The sequence below is a fragment of the Chinchilla lanigera genome, unplaced genomic scaffold, assembly GCF_000276665.1.
Source record: "Chinchilla lanigera isolate Chin_1 unplaced genomic scaffold, ChiLan1.0 scaffold00018, whole genome shotgun sequence".
Taxonomy (NCBI): Eukaryota; Metazoa; Chordata; class Mammalia; order Rodentia; family Chinchillidae; genus Chinchilla; species Chinchilla lanigera.
The window spans coordinates 28,133,801-28,154,450 of NW_004955419.1; the positions used below are offsets into that span (position 1 = coordinate 28,133,801).

The 20,650-nt window shown below is 49.7% G+C and overlaps 1 protein-coding gene across 1 annotated transcript in view; it reads left to right on the forward strand.

Moving 5' to 3' along the window:
* The window catches only part of Igfbpl1 (insulin-like growth factor binding protein-like 1), a gene marked incomplete in the record, with an annotated part of 14,951 nt that extends 289 nt beyond the window's left edge, over positions 1-14,662 (forward strand). The window contains 5 exon segments of the mRNA XM_013513091.1: positions 1-200; positions 8,199-8,308; positions 8,963-9,079; positions 10,629-10,787; positions 12,596-14,662. Coding sequence (XP_013368545.1) covers positions 1-200; positions 8,199-8,308; positions 8,963-9,079; positions 10,629-10,778 — 577 coding nt within the window.
* Between the last annotated feature and the right edge of the window lie 5,988 nt (positions 14,663-20,650).

Genomic DNA, 20,650 nt, shown 5'->3' on the forward strand with positions numbered 1-20,650 from the left:
GGGACTGGTGTGCGCGAGCCGGGCCGCGGGGACGGCCCCCGAGGGCACCGGACTCTGCGTGTGCGCGCAGCGCGGCGCCGTCTGTGGCTCCGACGGCCGCACCTACCCAAGCATTTGCGCGCTGCGTCTGCGCGCCCGGTACGCGCCCCACGCGCAACCCGGCCACCTGCACAAGGCGCGCGGCGGCCCCTGCCAGTTTGGTGAGTCGGGTTTGGGCTCTGCAGGACTTCGGCGGGCCAGGAAAGCGGGACCCCAGCCCTCTAAGGTGTGGGGGTGAATGATGCTCCTTAGCGATGGTGCCTCCCTGGCCTCAGTATCCCCTTTGGATCCCCTTTTACCTGGTGTACAGCGAGAATGGGATGGGAATCCACATCTTGCATGCTCCGTTATCAAGCTCATAGAGGTAGCAGCCCTGGAACTGGGCAGAATTCTGGTGGGCCTGCTCGCCCTTTGGTACTTACCATAGTCCCTACAGATTTAATTGTGTGCCATTGTGGCATGTTTGGCCCAGGGAAGCTGGGATTTATGGAAAGGATTCCCCCTGGGTCTGAATGTCCGGTGCCCTGGCTCCAAGTGGGTTGCTTGCATGGAGAGAAAGGAAAGGTGAGGCTATCCTGGGAGCAGGAGCGCCATATGGGGAAACAGGAGTCACTAGGCTGGAGCACAGGCCCCCGAGTGTAGGACGAAGCCCAGCTGAGGGTACTGAGGGGGCTCCGACCCAGGACAGGTGAGATCTTTGGAGACTTAAGCTCTAAAAAGATTAGGGTGCCATTAGGGGCAGACTTGGGTTTTATGGGGAAAAGGGCACATATAAGCAGGGGACTGGCCTGCTTTAAGGAAAGAAATAGAAAACTATGAATTGCTAGGGACTTGAAAATTTAAACTTCATCAGCACCACAGTACAACCATCCCGGAGTGCCACAGTTGCCCATCTTTTCTGTGTAGTTTTTAAAAAGCCAAGTATTAGTATAAGGGATGCCTGGCAAAGCACCCTACTTTGCTAGCCTATCAGCCTAAGTGTAGACATGGCCTGCCCCTTCGGTTTGGAAAACAACCTGTCTACTCTGCCTGGGGGGGCGCTGTGGAGAGACCAGGGTGAATGAACCTTTAGTTAGCAAGTTTGCGGCCTGGGCTTCAGGCTTCTGAGGAGGAATTCTGTCCTGGGCCTGAAGACCAAGTCCAGACTAAATGCCAACATCAGTGTAATGACTTCAGTTTCAGGTTGGAGGTGGGGGTGGGGTGGGTTCCAGGCTTTAAGAAATATCCATTATTCCAGGACCCATGTACTCAAGTCCAAGGATCCAGCAGATTGTTGGAGATGAGGCAGGAAGTCTCCCGTCCCAGGACACAAAGGTGATGTGTGGTCTGTTGAGCTGAAGCAGCCAGCCCCACGTGCATGGGAAGGTTGCCATGGCTTTTCCTAGTTAGGGCTCCTGTGACCAGCAGAGCTGGCTCGGAGTGCTTCTGAGCTGCTTCTGGGCTCCTTGAGTGACCCTGAGCAGCTGCCCCCCCACCCCGTGTCACCCGTGTAGAGCCATTGTTGAGGTCCCTTCCACTTGCAATGCTTGTTTCTGCCCTGCGGCACTTAAACAGCCCTGTCTCTTTCTTTGTAGTTCGTATCACTGGATCCTACAATCTGCTTTTGTCAGCACTTAATTCCCAGGCAGTTCCCTTTGTCTGCAGACAGGTAACAGTAACTCCACATGCCGGAGACGTAAGAAATGCTGACCAGGTCCCTGGAAGCTACACGGTGCTGATGCTCTCAGATACTTTCTCCCTCGAGTAGTATTCTGTTTCTATGAGAAAGACATTGCAAAGATGTGTGGACCAAATCTGCTATTATGAAGAGGAAACGGAGCCCTAGCAAGGACAGGGACTTATCCAGGCTGTCCAGTGAAGGTTGGCCAGCTCCCAGGTCCCAACACCCTGTCAGTGCTCTTTCAGGACAGGACTTCATAGTATTAAGTCAGGCAGATGGTGGTTGCCATGGTTACCAGAGTAAGGACAGATGGCAGATGGAAACCCCATACCCCTAATTCACTGAAAATTACCAAATGACAAGTAAGTGTGACAGCCCCCTCGACTCTGATCTATGGGCCCTGAGGCCCACCCCAGGCTCGGGCTCCAGGAATAAAGAGACACGCAAGGCCGGCTTTTCATGACCTCATTAGTGACAAGCGTCAGAGCACTGAGCTCAGCTGTCCTTCCCACTAGCATTTGTGTCGTCCACCTCAGAACTGGCACCATTTCCCTGGCACCTTCTGTCTTCCTCTGCTTGTGTGACCCCTGCCCTTCCATCCTGATAGAGCATGAGGTGTGGACAGGAAGGTGTCTCCCAGCCACTTGGCACCTCATTCGGTGCTGCCCTAAAGCCATCTTTAATTCAGAAGACACAGCCGGAGCACATTCTAACAATGCCCCTGGGGACCCGGATGAAGGAACACAGCCGAGCAGGGCTGTTCTGCTTGCATGTCCGTGGTAAAATCACCCCTCCTCAGTTCCTGCCCAGCCTCTCGAGCACCCCAGCACCTGGATGTTAGGGGAAGCAGGCTACACACACAGGGGTGAGGTTGTCCCAGCAAGAAGGAGCATTTATACACGCCCTAGACCCCTGAGGGACAGTGCCAAAGGTTTTTGGACTTGGACTTAAGTGCTGCATGTTACTGCTGTGCTCTGACACACCCCAAACTGCCTGGCAGCGGCAGTGATCCTGTGACACACACTCACTGAAGACCTACCTGTGAATTATTCTTACTGTTGGGTGTTCCTTTGCCCTCATCTCCTTTGGTTGTTACTACCCCCAGGGAGGTCCCACTCCCATTTAATAGAAAGGAAAATAGAAACACCAGAGGTGGGACCCAAATCTGGGTCTTCCTGGCTCTCTGCAGGATGTTGAGCCCCAGCAGCCCCAGTGAGCTCTCTACACCCCCAGTCTTAGAAAATTCACGTTGGTTGAAATTTCAGCTCTACTTAGAAACCCGAGGCGTGTGTTACCAGGTAACCAGAAGAGGCAGCAAATGCCACTTTGTCAAAGGGACAAAGAAGGCGCCTCGTGCTCAAAAGCCTTTCATGCTGAGGGAGGGGATTTGAAGCACAGGCTGCAGAGAGCAGGATTAAGCTGTTTCTCATTCCACATGGTATTGTGACTATTAGCATAAATTATCAGGGCTGCTCGGTACGTTGATTATTAAACTCTGGTTGTATGCTTCAGATGGGGTCCTGTGGGATGACTTTTGATATTCTTTCTTTGCCTGGCACCATTTACTTTAAAGAAATCTCGGAGGCATTTGTGGAGGTCTTTCATTCCAGCTATTAAGGACCCATTTAATTGGCAGAGTAGGAGACAGATCACCACACACGATCGTAATAATATTGATCCCTTTCATCTGTGCAGATCCACAGTTAACACAGGCACATCACTTAGCTCCCTTCACCCCGAGGATGCAGGGCATTCTCTTTATCTACAGACAAGGAGGAGGACGTGGTTAGCAGCTGCCCATGCTGAGTGGTTGGCACCTGGAGCCCAGGCATTTGAGTCTCCCTCAGTACTACTTTGCCTACCCTGTGGTTTTGCTGCCTGTGACCGCACACACCTGGCAACTATTATGTGTTACCTGCCAGTTAGCCCTTGGACGGGAGAGGGGAAGCTGGCATCCTCAAAGATGGGGCTGACCAGGAGCCCTCTTCCCTCTAGAGCCATAGGCTTTTGTCAAAGGCAAGTGGAAAGGTAAACCCTGGTTCTTTCAGGATTGTGGTGGCTCTGGCAACAGTAAGGTAAGAAGCTGTGTGCCAGAAGGGCTGAGGATATAGCTCAGCGGCATAAACACCTGCCTGGTAAGCACAAAGGTCCTGAGTTCGATTCCCGGCACAAAAAAGAAGAAGAAGAAGAAGAAGAAGAAGAAGAAGAAGAAGCAGTGGCCATTGTGTATAGCTTGTGTTTGTGGTTGTCAGGTTTTTGTTATTGTATCAAAAGACCTGAGGTTGTTAACTCACAGAGAGAAAAGTTTTGATTTGGTTCGTGATTCTGGAGGTTCCAGTCCAAGATCAGCAGCCCTGTTTGTCTCTAAGCTTGTGGTGAGGGCAGCACAGTGTGGCAGGAGCGGCTCACCTTATGGCTCACTTTTTGACTCAGGAAGCAGAAGAGGGGAAGGGAAGGAAAGGGGAGGGGATGGGAGAGGAGAGGAAAGAAGGGAAAGGAGAGAGGGCAGCAAGAGGAGAGGAAATACTAGGATTCAGTAATCCTCTATTCCAATTATTAAGGACCCATTTAAATGGCAGGGTAGGGAGACATCACCAAACACTATCATAATAATATTGATCCTTTTCCTCTGTACAAACCCACACAGTTAACACAGGCACTTTCACCCTGGTGGATGTCTGGCAGTGGCCATTGTGTTTATCTGCAGACAAGGAGGAAGCGGTTAGCACACCCCTCATGACCTAAAGATCTCCCATTTAGGCCCTGCCTCCTAAAGATCCCACCGCCTCCTAGTCGTACCACCCTAAGGGCCAATCCCTTTACATGTGGACCTTTAGAGGACACTGACCAAATAGCACCGCCAAATACCTGCTTACTTTCCAGGACCCTGAATTGTGGTATATGGTGGATACCTGTGTGACCGGCCCTCTCACCACCCTGGGCGCTGAGCCCTCATGAGCTTCCGAGTGGACGGCATTTCACATGTGCTGTCTCTTTTCATGGCTGTGCCCTGTGTGACTCTACTGGGAAAGGAAGTTTGTGCCTGGTCCCTCACCAGACTTTTCCCTTGGCTGACTTTGCTTTGTGTCTTGTGCTGACATAAATCATAACCATGAGTTCTGTGAGTCCTTCAGCTCATCTTGAACCTGGGGATGGTCTTGAGGAACACTGACACAATCCCTAAGAACAAATCTCTTATTCTGGGATGGAGTCCACACAGACAGTGAATGTTTCACTCGAAAAAGTTGTGTGCAAGTTCGTGGAACCTGGGAGCTGGCTCTGAGTTTCCACTTCTCCAGGCCCCTCACCTTGCTGAGCTTTGCTGTCCTCATCTCTAAAATGGGGACAAAACCAGCTGCCTCAGAGGGCTGATGTGAGAATGGAGGGGTAGTGCACAAGGAGGGGCACTCTGGGGAAAAGCAAGGTGGTGTTGGGGTGAGGTAGGAGAGCTGGGGCTCTAGAAACGGATACAAGGCTCACGGCCTCGACCCAGCATTCCGGGCCTGGCAGCCCTTCAAGGCTCCGCCCAGAACAGCTGGTACGGTTACTGGAAAGACAGGTGTTTCTCCACCCTTGTCAGCGGAAGAGGGTTTGGCACACGGCAGGCACTGTGTTAGTCTGTGACGTTATCACTGTTGCTATTATGAATTGACTCTGAAGAGCTGTTTCAAAAAAAATGTTTTAAATTTAAAACTGTATGTGTTAAAGTGAAAAGCAGGTGATTATGACAAAGTGTGCCCTGAGGACATTTCTTGAGATAAGTATTCTGTGTCTGGGTTGTAGTGGTCATTACATGACTGTAAGCATTTGTCAAAACTTAGAACTGCACACCAGAAAAGATGAGTAGCACTGTGTGCAGATTTACAAATAAATAAATTGTGAAGCGTCCCTTTGACATTGAAAGCAGGAGTCTCTTGTAAAAGACATGGTATTTCCTGCTGTGAAATCAGTGGCAAAGATGGTATTTCCAAGGCACTCCTCCTTAATTGCAGGTACTGAAAGAGAGGGTGAGGGGAACAGGATCTAGGAAGAGGAAATGTGATTTCCTGGTTTATTCAGTTAGGTCTGAAAGGGAGTGATGAAATCTCATTTAAAATTTATGACTACATGAATGAAAGTGAAACCGGGGATGGAGGGTCCCTTTGGAGCCCATCGAGGGCTCTGAAGAGGGTTCTGATGGTCCCCACAGCGAGCAGTTTGCAGGCTGGTTTGGGCTGTGGTGGAGGCGACATCACAGCACCTGTGTGGCTGGGAGGCGCTGGAGAGAATGTGAATAAATTAGCCTCTCTTTGTCATCGCAGATGGCGCTGCTGCCAGAGCCAGGGTGTGGGGTTCTTTGCGGCAGTGGGCAATGTGAGGCGTCTCCGAGCTTGGTTCTTTGGGGGCTTTAGATTTGGGCTGGCAGAGTCCTTTGCAGGGCTGCCCTGTGGGAATGACTGAAGCAGTGGGCTGAGCAGGTGTTGGAAGAAGCAGCCCAGAAGGTTGAGGAAGCCCTGTGTTCAACTCCATGGAGAACCAAGGCCCCCACGGAGATATGGGCCCCAGAGAGCAGCCCTGGGATCGGCAGATGGCAGTTATGGAGACAGCTTTTCACTCCAGATAAGGATAAGGTTTCTTACTAGCAGAGTCCTCCAAAGATGGGAGGGCCTGGCTCTATAGGAAGTGAGCTCTCCATCACTGGAGGTATAGAAGTGAAATCTGGATGGATGTGTCACAGACAGTCAAGCAGAAGATCCTGGGGAGTTGGGGTCTATCTCCAGATGTGAGGATCCTGGGGAGTTGGGATCTATCTCCAGCCACTGTGTGGCTTAAGATAGTTTCTCAGAGGATATATATATATCAGCTTGACAAGATCTGCTTCCCAGACTATCTGTAGGGGCCAGACTAATCTTTCTGCATCCTTCCAGTCCTGTGCCTTAGACTGAGAGTCAATCCTGTCTCTCACCCCTGCTCACATCCCCTATCCTTGTCTACCTCCCTTTGGGCTCCTTTTGTCACTGCAGCCTTACCCTGGGGAGTGGGGAACCCTTCCCCTCAGGATAGGCCTGAGAAGAGCAGCACGTTTGTCCCTGAGTCACCAGGCAAAGCTCCAGGAGTCCTCGAGCCTGTAGTATGATGGCCCTGAAAGAACACATTTGTTCTCTTATTTACCATGTCTTTTTCTGTCTTGCCATCTGGTTGCTAAGCCTGTTCCCCAATCCAGCCCCCACTTGCACATCAGGTAGTGAAGCCATTGCTTTCTCACTGTGTGTGGTTGAGCCCCCTGCACAGCCCTAGGGAGGAGGCGTATGAAGCTCAGCTTACAGGTGAGGAGGTCTGAGCCAAGAGCACTTCCATGGCTAGGCCTCCACCTTGCACCTTGGATGCCAGGGTGGCTGAACTGTCCACCGCGGGCGAGATAAGGTAGGTACACTTGGACTGCAAGGCTGACCGTGACTGTACAGGTCAAAGAGGTACAAGCTTCCTGGTCCTAGTAGTGGTTGCTTAGCTAGCCTGCAGCATGGACTTGACTTTCACAGCCGGGTATGAACAGAGCAGAGGCCATGTGTGGAAGGTAAGCAGAGTGTGGAGTATGAATTTTTGGGGCTTTTGTTTTTGTTTTGTTACAATACTGAAAAGTTGAACTCAGGGCCTTCACCTTGAGCTACACCTCCAGGCCTTTTTATTTTTTAGATATTGAGACAGAATCTTATTAAGTCACCAAGCTACCACGCTCGGCTCGACCCTGCTGCCTGGCTGCAGCCTCCCAGATCGCTGGGGTTACAAGTGCACCACCATACCCTTGCTGTGAGTTGAGTTTCTGACTCACACCCACAGGCTCCTGGGTCCTCTCTAGAGAGCTGTGTTCCCTCTCTGCTTCCTACAGTGCCTGCTATCTAGAGCTGCACTTGCCCCATTGTGGAGTCACAGAGGCTCAGCCCCCTCTCCCTTCACAGGTTCCCAGGTCTGCTTGGGAATGGAGTGGAGTGCGGCCTTGCATCTGCACATGCAGACCATTGTGTCCAGGATGTACCAAGGGGCTTCGCCGCAGGGTGCAGACAGCAGTCTGTGTGGTGCCCTCCTTTGAAACACTCAGCACACAGAAGCAGAAAAACCCTTGTATTTGAAGTCTTTGTTGTTGGCGGCATGAAAATGGCCCTCTAGCAGGCCACCAGAGTCCTGTTGCTGAACTGCACGCAGATGGCAGCTGGGTCCAGGAGGTGCCTACGGAGGGGGTGTGTGAGACCAGAGCTCTGCCACCGACCTTGGGAAGTGGCCTTGCTTCTCAGGAGCCTTTTTCTGGTTGTAAAACTATGGCAGTGGGTCAGGAAACCGAGAGGCTTCCTTTCAGGTTTGAAGAAACCTCCCTCCTCAGTCCCTTGCACAGGAAAATCTCCCCTGTGCTGAGGAGCCGCTGCACCCCTCAGGGCAGGGGTCCGCGAGGCCCTCAGCAGCCAGGGCAGTGTTGGCCGGCAGCTTGGGACCAGTATAAAGCCCATGTGCCCTTGTCTTCTTGCAGCTCCTGTGGTCGTGTTGCCACCCCGAAGTGTTCACAATGTCACCGGGGCGCAGGTTTACCTGTCCTGTGAGGTGAGGGCGGTGCCCACCCCAGTCATCACGTGGAGGAAGGTATTTCTCTCCCAGAACTCGTGTGTGTGTGTGGGGGGGTGCACGTGCGTGAGCGCTTGGCCGAGGCACAGACTGACACAGAGACAGAGAAACCCGAAGACAGATGTGAGTGGTAAATATTTTTCCTTTCAGTGTGTTTGTGTGCATCTCTTTACACGCGGGCCAGAAGATTACAAAAGAAGCCTTACATAGCACTCCTGCCTCTCAACACTTTTACCCCAGAAGAGGGACAGGTGCAGTCTGGCCCATGCCGTCTGCTGCCTTGGCCCAGCCTACCTCAGCTGCTGGACCTGAGCACCTACTTCACGGGGAGCTGAGTTGTAGACTGACTTGGCTGAGAGCAGAAGACTCAGTCCTGTCCCAAATGCAAATCTTCCTAAAGATCCATCATGACATTTGTTGTCCCTATAGCTCAACAGCCCCGACAAGGGCCGTGAAATTCTGCACTGCTTCTGCCAAATGGTGGCGATGTTAGCATCGTTGCCGTCCAGCAGGGGGTGCTGCTTGAACACACATTTAGGTTTCTAAGGCATCTGATGTTATTTGAATATAAAGGAGAGGTGTGAGAGTTTCAGCATTTGAGTCCCTGGGAAGAGTGGGTGGCAGGGGGTTAGAAATGCCTGTGCAAGGTGGCTCATGGTTTCTCTGCTGTAGATCGCACACTCTCCTGAGGGCATCGAGGTCCTGGAGGAGTTACCCGGGGACCATGTCAATATAGTCGTCCAGGTGCGAGGGGGCCCTTCCGACCACGAGGCCACAGCCTGGATTTTGGTGAGTTTTTCAGGTTATCTGATATTACTGGCTGATTTTATGAACCTCTTTTGTCCTTCTGTGACATGTGAGAGTTCTCAAGGCTCTGCCTGTTCATCTCACAGGCCTTCCAGTGTCTGGCAGGCTGTGTAGCCCCTGCGAGCACAGGGATCTGCTGCAGAGGCCCTCACAAGACATCCATGTCCCACTGCTCAGAACCTGTCAGTGGGTTATGTCATGTGGCAGGAGAGAGTAAGGTTGCTAAAGAGCTGACTTTAAGGTAGAGAAAGTAACCTGGTGTACCCAGGTGGGCCCAATTTAAGGGTGAGTGTAAATGAGGAAGAGGGAGGCAGAGAGTCAGGTAGGGCGATGTGAAAAGGCCTCTACCCACCATTGCTGGTGCTGGAGCTGGAGGAAGGGGCCGTGAGCCAAGGAGCACTGGTGTATTAGTCAGCTTTCCATGCTGGATAAAATACCTGACACTTCCAGATTCCAGGAGCAGAGGATTATTTTGGTTCATAGTTTCCAGAGTTTCATGATCAGCTGGCTCCAGTGCAGAAACATCATGACAGGAGGGCACGACAGGAGGATATGGTGGCCAGGAAGCAGAGCACAGGGAATGGACACCAGTGTGGTGGGGGCCAGGGACCATGTATAGTCCCTACCACACCTGGCCGACAATCAGTATTAACTAACACAACTAGAAACTGGACCAGGTCAGGCAAGAGGCTATACCCTAGAGCCATAGGAATGCTGCTGCACCCTGATTTTAATCTCCTGAGGCCCATTTTGGGCTTCTGGCCTCTAGAACAAAGGATGATAAGTTTGTGTTTTAAGCCACTGAGTTTGAAAGGGTTTGTTACAGTAGCCACCTAAAACCACACTAAGCTGCCTAAGACCACATAGCTGATAAAGAGGGACACGGCACACTCAAGCCCCTCCAGGGCTGTTATGCCATTCATAGCATTTTTGCTGAAAAAAAAAAAAAAGAATGGCAAGTGTTTGGAAAAGTGAGACTAGAAGGCTCCCCGGGAATGTCTTCCTCAGCTTCTCCACAGCTCTGGGAGGTTTAGTGATGATTCTCTACCCAGCTGAAGGACTTGGAATGCAGTTGGGCCCATGTCCTTTTCAAATCAAGCACATTCGCTCGTTTTTTACAAGAAAACCTGAGAAGTGGTAAATACTCTGATGGTTTTTGTAAGGGCTACCCCCATAAGGAACACCTTATGGGTCTGCTGTAGCCAGGAGAGTTTTGTTTTTTTAATTTTCAGTTATTTTCCTCATAATGTATCCTGTCCTCTACAATAAAAGGGCCAGGCAGCTAGAGTCAAAGGCAGGAATGCAGAGGAATTGTTAAAGTGAAAGCCACAGTAAGGAACATGCCCTTTGAGAGCCCCCCATCCCAGAAGGACGTTTCATTGTACGCTGCTTGGCATTCACAGCAAGAAGACGAATAGGAGTTGGTCTTATTCTGAAAAGGATCCAGTGATCAAATGTAGCACTGAAAACTAAATAAGAAGGTCATTTTTTGTACTGCATATAACTGTAAATGTGCCTGCTGTGTGCCTAGATCAGTCCCCTGAGAAAGGAAGATGAGGGCGTGTACCAGTGCCACGCGGCCAACGCGGTTGGGGAAGCCCTATCGCACGGCACTGTGATGGTCCTAGATCTGAGCAGATACAAAGGCCTCCGCTCCCCAGCTCCAGCTGACCACCTGTGATGGATGAAGGTATATGTTCTGAGCCACTTTGTTATTCCTATCCCTGTGTCCCATGAGTTTTGAGGCGGCTGACTAGAAAGGCAATAACACAGAAGGGAGATATGCAAGTGCAGAAAGCAGAGGGAAAGCAGGGGCGAGCTGGGCTGTGTGAAGGTGAGCAGGGGGAACCTCTGCTGTGCTCTGCACGTTTGTTTCTCTGGCCTCCCCAACTCGCACAGTCAAGAGCTGGGGACATGGGCATCCGTAGGATGAAAAAGCTGGTAGTGCTTTCTGGTTTTGAGGCTGGAAGAATACTTCCTCTAGCCCCAAGCGGTGGCGGACAGTGACAGCATCCACGTGGAAAGCTTCCTGCAGAGAAGACTGCTGTGCTTCGTGTGTCTTCTCCCGGGACGGCTCTCGCCCCACCTTGCTGCTCACTGCCCTGTGTGCTGCCTGGCCACACGTCTTGGGGCTGAGGCGTCAGGATGCAGAGATCCAAACAGCCGTTCGTTCTCTTAGTCACACAGGTGACACAGGAGCTGCATCTGTGCCCTGTCTGCAGGTGACTGTGAGCTTGGGAAATGAATCACTTTCTCAACCAGCTTTTGCTGTGTAGCAACCCCCAGGGTTGCTGGTTCTAAGCCACAAGCATCTATCTCTTGCTCACGTTCCATGTCACTGCCACGGGCTGGCTGTGGCTCTGCTCCACGTCTCATTTGAGACCCAGCCGGAGGAGCAACCCCAGTGTGGAATCCATCCATTCTTTAGGCAGAAGGAATGAGTAAGAGGCCGAGCCAAGTATACAGTCTCATTTAAAGTCCAACTCAGATGTACATCATCATTAAACTATAGCAAATGTACGTCACTGTCGCATCTGCCTGCAGTTCCTTGGCCAATGCAGGTCACAGGCCATGTTGGGATGGATGGATCCAGGGAGTGTGCGCTCCTCTCACTGGAGATGAAGGGATGCAGGATCTTCGTACATCCTGGGAGGAGCAGGCATGACCAGGTACCATCACCAAGGCTGACCAACAGATTTTTAATAGAGCAGGAAAAGTTAGAAACAGGAATTTATTAAAAGCAGAAGGATTTTCTATACTTCTAATCAAATAAAATCTTGTTACACTTTCTGTGTGCAAGGCCTCTCTTCAAGTCTGCAGGGGACACACAGAAAAACACAAAGTGAATATGGTGAAGATACAAGGACCGCAGCATTAGGGGAATGAAGGAGGTGTGTCGGTTTGAGGCAGGAGAAGCTCCTAGAACTGGGGAAAAGGAAGGCAGACGTTACTGAAAAGGTGGCTTGGAGCTGAAAGGCAAATTCAGAGGTCATAGAAATGGGGAAAAATGTGAACATATAAAACTATAAAATAGAATTCAGGAAAGAGTTAGGAAGTCAGGTTATAAAGTTGTCTTCCTGATACCTGATTTTTTTGTTTTATGTAAATATGTAATGTTATTATATGTATTATTTTATGTAAATTTTACCTATATTTTATATATTCAGGTGTTGAGTTCCTTGTAAAACACGCAGTGTTGGTCAGCTCTTGCTTGTGTGCCTCCAGAAATACAGAGCTTGCCGCCTTCAGACAACCACCTTGGCATTTTCCAAGAGTTGAAAAGTTCTTCCTCATATTGAGCTGTAGTGTGTGCTCTGAAATCTCCATCTACTGATCTTACGTGTTTTTCCTGGGCCCCTGAAGGACACCTCCACTCTTCCCTGGCACCATTTCTTGCAAAGAAATATTTGAATTTAGGGAGCACCTCCCGTTTAACACATAGCATATTGTGACAGAGAAGGTTCCTTTTTTTCTAATTTTTCCCTCTTTTCTTCCCAGGGTCTTGGAGAGGTTGATCACAGGATAATGGAGAAGTCAAATACTGGATCTTTTTGCTTTGTGAAGACTTGGGAAAACTGTGTTTGTAGATGATCTCTTTTGTATGTTTTTAAAAATTGGATGCAAACTAGATTCCTACGCAGATGTAGTTTTTAGCAGAACAAACACTGGGAAAACAGATGTGCATGTAGCTTTTTTATACTCTTGGAATGATTGTTCCTTGTGAATTCTTTTTTAACTACTCCCTCCTAGGGAGATCATGTAATGGTATGTTTCTAATTCTAAAGGGCTCAAAACAAGGCATGTGACAACTGTGACTCCTACCTATGACTGATTAGTGGGTGCTGTGTGACTTAGTTTGTGTTGTAGAAGGAGGGAGGAAGGTCTCAGCACTCCTCAGCCTGGTTTTTGCTTGCTGTGTGACCTCATAAGTCTCTTCCCCTTGCTGGGTCTTGGTCATTCACCTGTGATTGTAGCATTTGAACTGATGTCACCAGAGTCCCGTCTAGCCCTGCCACGCTAGAGTAAGAAAGCCCTTTACAAAAAATATAGGAAGTCTGGTCTTAGCATTCTTCTTAAAAATGGTGTGCCCTCAAAAACAAATTTTCATCTCATACCAGGGTGTGGACAGCTGGTGTGGCTCCTCTATTCCCGCCTTTTCCCCAACTTAAGATTTAGTCCTAGATAGGTGGGTGTTTGAGAACCACACCATCTACTGTTATCACAGCACTCTACGTAGTTGGGCAGTGAGATCTGACTTCTGGACATCACAGTGTGGAAGGGGATTGGGAGGGGTTAGGTATTACCTCTGGGCCATTGAATCACAATATAGTACAATGTGTTCTGCTTACAGACATTTTGACCTCATCCAAGAATAAGGCTTTCTCCCTTTTTAGCAGAAAAAAGGAGAATATTTACTGTCTGGTGGATCTCTGGTAATTAGAATTTCTTCACATTAGCCCTTAAAGTGGACAAAGCACTGTCCCACCCAGGAGCCCAGCCCAGCAAGGTGGGCAGCACAGGAATTATTGTCCTGACCCTGTTATATGAAGAAACTAGACTCTGGGAGGGAAACTTCTTGTCCAAGTCTGGAGGCCTCTGAGCAGAGACCCTAGCTACTTTCCACTCATGGTGTTCTTCCCAGGGTGACCTTAAAAGCAGGGAAGGATGGTGCCACCCACCTGGCCCAGTTCGACCTCTAAAGAACACTCTCGTGCCTCTCAAGTTCGCCATTACGGTCTAGCGCACTTGTTAGAAGTGAACTTTTTTGTCTTTAAATGTGGCCATTCACTGTCCAAAATATTGAGATGGTGTGCGCCTGGTGTATTCCACAGCAGAATGAGACCAACCTGGGAATCTGAAAACACGAGGTCTGTGCAGTTCTCATGGCTTGCTGTGCGACTGTAGGCGGGCCTTTCACTCCCTGGGCCTCTACACCCTTATCTGAATAGGAAGGGAATGAAACCAAATGAATGATTTTCAAACTTTACAATATTGGAGTCCCTTCTTCGAGTAAAATGAGAATTGAAATTGATCAAATTGGAAGCCATCCTTGGCTCTTGGTAGTTGGGGCTGCTCTTGGGTACTGGGGATTGGGGGGCTTGCTCATATCCCCTCTTCATTCAGGACCTCCTGCTGTTCTCATCTCCTCCCATGTAATTATTTCCACATCTGAGAGTCGGCCTTTAGTTGCCCTGTAACTTGAATGGCTTGGAGATGACTTAGACGCTTCACTTATGTCAGAAGGAATGGGGGTACCGTGGCTCTGGAGAAGGTTGTAGAACCACATCTGATAATGAGCACATTCTGTGAAATCGGTTGAATCATATCAAATCTGCCTCATCATCAGTGGCAATAAGGTGCATTAACATGACTGTTTAAACTAATAGTTTTCTGAATTGAGAGTTCTAAAGCCTCTTTGAAGACCAAGAACATGCACTGAACTGCTGGTATCATTCAAAAGCATGATCCACCCCCGCCCCCAAGCCTGTGTTTTTTCTACCCTATTTTCATAGATGCTGTGGTGTCACACCCCCTACACCCTAAAAATAAATGTTTTTAAGGATGGTCTGTGTTGTCTCTTGTCTCGGGAATGCTGCTGTAAGTGGCCCAGGTCCTATTCATTCTTCTTTATCATCCCTCATACATCCTGCCCTTTCTCTGTTGATGTCAGCTACTTTAGTCAAACCTCCCCTCCCTTTCACACCTGAGCTGGGGTTACCTCTCCACCTGGTCCCTACCCCACCATTCTGCAGTACTAGGAATTGAACATGCCTTGCACATGGTAGGTAAGGGCTCTATCATTGAGATACATCCTTAACCCTTTTTACTTTTACTTTGAGACAGAATCTCATTAAGTTGCCCTGGCTGGAACTTGCAATCCTGCCTCAGCCTCCAAAGTAACTGGCTTACTTGCAGCTTTTAACCAGCCCTAATCATTTTATACTACTGCCAGCCTGATCCTTCTGAGTCTCCCTGAATGTGCTGTCCCAGTATACAAGCATTCTAGTATTTCAGGCACTCTCTGATGCATACTGTCATCTCTAAAGCACACATTGAATAGCAGGTAGCAGAGAGGTACAAGATGCCAGGTGGGGAGGGCATATATGTGGTGCCAGCAGGCCACAGCGTGTCAAGGACCTTCTTGAAGCTGGGCTGGATGGTTGCCCAATAAGGAATTTTGAGAGAGAACCTTCATATAACTTTTATTACAGTATATTATAGCCATTTTATTTTATTATTTGTTATTGTTAATTCTTACTGTGCTTGATTTATAAATTAGAGTTTTTCATATGTGGGTATAGGAAAAAAACATAATATGTATAGGGTTTGGTACCATGAGTTGTGGAACATGCCCCCTAGTGATAATGGACCGCAGTAATTCTAAAGTCAGTGTTCACGTATCCAGCTTTTCCCTTAAACCAAAAGAGGCCTGAGTTTTAGTCAAGGTGGATTTTTTTCCTTCAGGTTTTATGGTGGAACTAATTCCTATGTCTTTACAAAAACATTGCGTTCCTCACTCCCCCAGGGATGGATGATGTGGGCGGGGGATGAATAAGAACAAGAGAATCAATCGGTGGTGAACAGTCTCCTCTAATGAATTTCCTCATTCCCAGCCTTGCCATGGCTCTTGATTGTTAAATCAGAGAATGGTTATCATGTGATATTTTAATTAATTAAGAAACCACAGCACTCTGGTGTCTGCAGCTTAATGAATTGAGAACTTGGAACCTGTCACCCAGCATAATCGGGTGTGATACTTCACACTGGCTCAGCCTCTCCTGGAGTGTGAGCTCCCTTATGGTCAGGGCTGCCTTGGAGCTCAGCTTCAATGGCCTCCAGGACTGCAGAATGCCTGGTGCAAGGCCATAGAGTCACCTGTGCCTCTGTCACTGCAGTGCTGGGGATGGAGGGTGACAGAGGCCTCTTCTGTGTGCATGAGCCGATCTGTCCCACAAATTTGCAGAGCACCCACTGCGCACAGGCATCGCATAGCTCAGTCTTAGCTCTGGCACACCGAGCTGCTTGTGGTGCCACATGTGGACGGTCTCTGTGCTGCTGAAAGGGCATGCAGTGGGCACTTGGGTATAATGGACAGTAGCTTCGGCGCTGGAGGACATGCAGCCAAGGGCAAGTGCTGTCACAGTCCATGGGTCTGGGTCACTTCCCTTAACTCTGAGGCTCTGTTTCCTCATTGGCCCCGAAGGTCAACCTCACTGCCCCGACCTGCTGTGCTCTGAGTGAAAAACCACACACTGTCCGCTCTGCAGCGGATGGCAGAGGGCAAGGAGAGAAAACAGAAGTATGTGACAGCTTGTCAAATGGGACCAAAAAGTTAGACCCATTTTATGACTTCTCAATTAGCAGAGCTGCCATCGGATAAAACCAAGTGAAAAGAGGATGCTGTGATTTCTAGGGGTAGGGGTGGATTGAGAAGATCAAAGGTCTTGAAGAAGGTGGGCCCTCGATAGGGCCCTAAGCGAGTGGACTCACTCTGTAGATGATGGGAGTAAGGAGAGAGAAGCAGCATGAGCAAGGCTGGACGGCAAGGGACTGGACCGCACGCACATCCTCGTGAGAAGCCTTCACCATCACACACACCTGCCTGCAGTGGGGCGAGACTGGCAGAGGTGGCAGCACACTGGCCACTGGCCACCCGGGCCCCTCCACGGTGTTGTGATGTCCCATAACACCCACAAGTCCAGCTTTCCTTCGCTCTGAAAATATTGGGGGGATGCCAGTGAAATGTAAATAGAGGTGCTGGGCTCCACTGGGAGGCCAGGGTGTTGTAAGAGGTCAGTGTGCCTTTTCTGTCCTCCCCTCCCCATCACGCAACTGACACATGGTCTCTGAGACCCCAGGTGGGTGCAGACCCATGGATCTCTTGAATTCGTGGGTGCTATGAACCCCTTGAAAGGATGTCAAGTTTCATGTGAGGGTGCATGTGTGTATTTTAGTATGGTGAAAAAGTCTACCTCTTTCATTAGCTTCTCAGAGAAACATGTAACATATACTAAGAACTACTGTAGATGGATGGAAGGAAACTGTCCCTGAATCTCCTTGTGGGAGAGAACTGCCAGGTGGCCAGGTTTCTGCATGAGATTATTACATAAGCAATGAACAAGCCATTGTTGTTTTAAGCCCCTTAGATTTAAGGGCTCACTTACAGCAGCTAACATTACATTAATGCGCATGGGGAGAATGCTTGCCTGGGAGCTGAGAGGTCTAATTCAGGCCACGCTCTGGCCTTCCTCAGCTTGTGACCTTGGACAATTACTCTGACTGTCTCGGGGGACTGAGTGAGGATGCGAGAGGCTCTCAAAGGCCTCCTACCCTAACACCCAGTTGGTCTTCCTCACCCTAGCACTAGCGTACAGACCACTGTGGCTTGGGGGGATGTGTAGTGCTCTCAACCCACAGCAGCCTGACTCCTGTCCCACTGCACACAGACTGCCGTGTCAAGGGACACTCCTCAGCGTGCCCTGTACTTGATCTCTTGGGAGCATGTGATTTCCTTCCCTGGGGAAGTCCACCTTCCATGATTCCCCCAGGTCCTGCTCCTGTTCCTGAGACAGCTTCTGCCTCAGGCCCCTTATGGAACTCGCCCCTCGATGTGGGCATTCTCAAGGTCGGGCTCTCCTTGCTCTCCCTACAACCCATTCTCAACACGCCAGCCCCAGCAATCCTTTCAAAGTGCATCAGGTCATGTTGCAACTCTGCTCAGAACTCTGCAGTGGCTCCTCCCTCACTCACAGTAAAGTCCCAATCCATCTGCACAGTGGCCTTCAAACTAACTGTGTGTCCTGCTGCTGCCCTGGCTTTGTCTCTGCCCCTTGCTTGCTCCCCCAGCAACCTGGCTTCCTATGTCCCTTGTGCTCCCAGGGATACTACAGCTTTGGCACATCTTCAGTGAGACGGTCACTGATCTCTTGATTGAAAATCACAGCCCCTGCCCCATTCCCCTGACATTTCCTATTCCCCTTCCCAGCAGGCTTTTCTGCATTACACCCTTGACTATCTGACTCAGTGCAGTCGGCCTCTATGTCTGAAGGTCATTCAGCCAACCATGGATCGGAAATTTTAGAGAAAAAATGGCAACTGCACTAAACATGCACAGACCTTTTTCTTGTCTTTATTCACGAAACAGTACCATGTAACAATGATTTACATAGCATTTATATCATAGTAGGCATTATAAGTAATCTGGAGATGATTTAACTATATGGGAAGATGCGCAAGGTTATGAGAAATACTACATCATTTCATACAAGGGACTTGAGCACCTGAGGGTTTAGCTATCCACTGGGTCCTGGAACCAATCTCCTGTTTATACGGAAGGACAGCTGTATGTCACACATTCGGCTTATGGTCTACCTACTCCATCAGTTAAGAGTGCAGGATTTTTGTTTAACCCAGAATAATTCCTGGTACATAGTCAACCTGTGTGCTGAATAAACAAACTCACCACCCTGTCCCTAAAGTAGCTCTTCCAGAAGGTACCCTTGCTCTGGCACCCCACATGCACACACACCACACGGCTGCCCCAGCCAGAAATGTGAGGTATCTCAACTTCCGCTGTCCTCTTTTGTCAATCTGTCACCACCCCCGATGCCCACCTCCTGGCTTTCCAGAATCTCCCACCACTCCCCAGCCCTCTTCGGCCAGCACCATGGTGGACATGGGCAGCAGTGTCAGCTCCAAGTTGACCCCCTCAACCGTCCCTCCAGGTGGAAGCAGAGCCACCTTTAGAAACTGAGGATGACTCTACCCCTTTCCTTCAACACCCTCAGAGGCTTCCTGTCTTAGTTGCTTCCTTGCTGCAGAGACACAATACTCAAAGCCTGCACTTTAAGGAAGAGAGGTTTATCTGGCTTACAGTTTCAGTCCATGCACAGCTCAAACACTGCAGCAGCATGGAAGAGCTTGGGCGGAAGAAAGCTATCATGTCATGGTGGAGAGGAAGCAGAGAGCAAAGGGAGGCGCTGGGAGGGGGACATATGTGAGGCTGTGGAGGACATTCCAGAGCTAGACCATAACACTACACTGCAAGACTTCCTGGCAGGTGCCTCAGCCCCTTTGCAGCGCAGCCCCTGCCTACCTCCCGACCTGCCTCTCCCTAGGGAACAGATTGCCATCTTCTACTCCTGTGTGCCCTCTCTACCCTTACCTCTCCGCCTAGTCATCTTCTGTCCAACGGGATGTCCCACTCCTGCAAGCCTTGCTCCAAGGCTATCTGGGTGTCCTGGAAGGCAGCAGCCTGGAGTAGAGGGCCAGAGGACCCTCTGTGGGAGTCCAGGCTCCAGTTACCAGGTGAGCAACTCCAGGGCTCAACGCTCATCAAGTGTAGAATGATAATACGTGGTAAGTATTGTCAAGTAACTGCCTTGGGGCAGTCAAAAACATTGAATGACACATTGTGGATGTTTAATAAACATTCTTTTATCTCATTACCCTGTGACCTCTGTACTTCTATTTGTCATTGCGCTTTTACCCTGTTCTGCAATCACTTCTCATGGGAGATTGTGAGCTCCCACAGATCAACCTTCCTTATTCATTTCTCTTTCTCTCAACAATTAGCCTAGAGTAGACCCCCCCCCATGAATGATCTAAGCAAATTAGTTAAAAGGGCAACCACTAGAGGTCAGCCTCACACCCACAATGGAGCCAATACAAATTCAAGTTCCTAAGTGGCCTCAGATCTGATTGAGAGAAGGAGCAAGATTGGGGTGCAGTCCTGCTGGGTCCAGCAAGAAGCAGGATATGTTCGGCTCACTTGGTGTCGCTGTGGGTTCTTCGGTTCTTTCAACTTTTCATGCTCCTCAGTACATCCCTCTCTCGGGCCTCTGCTTCACGCTCCTGGAGCCTGACCCCAAACAGGCTGCTTCCTAAACCTCTTAGCTTCCAAATCTTCATCTGGAGAGGGAAAAAATGGGTAACTCCACTCTTGTGTTCAGTAGTGTTATAAGGCTTCAGTGGTGTGCAAAGGTACCTGGCATGGCACATTGGAGAGCATAGGGAAAGATTTTCAGTCAGATGAATGGCCCAGAACTGCAGCAGCTATGGTACTTCCCCCAGTGTTGCCAGCCATGCCTGGACTAAACCGTGACATCTAGTGAAACCTCCTCGCTCATGGGTTTGCTTTCAGAGCAAATTGTAGTAGTTTGAGTTTTACTCTGTTTGCGTGCAGAGTAAAGTGAATGGAGAGGGGTCTCAAGGGCTGAACTGATTATGAATCTCATTTATCTGAGTCTTCAGTCTCAGAATTTCAAGGCTCAAGATAAGGGACCCTAAAGATTGTCCTTTCCCAAAGCAGCACCCCCTAGGTGGACACCCTCTACAAAGTTGCTGTCTGGTTTAGAAGTATTAGGAATCAGACAAGGAAAGGCCTGGTTAACACATTGTGGTGGCGATATTAGCATTACAGATGCTCACCTATCCCCTCACTCCCACATCCCAAGCCTGTCTGTCCATAGGAACCTCCGCCACTGTGCAGCAGAGCTGCTCACAGCCTGCAAGAGACAGAGACGGAAGTTGTGCTTCAGAAGAGTCTGCGTT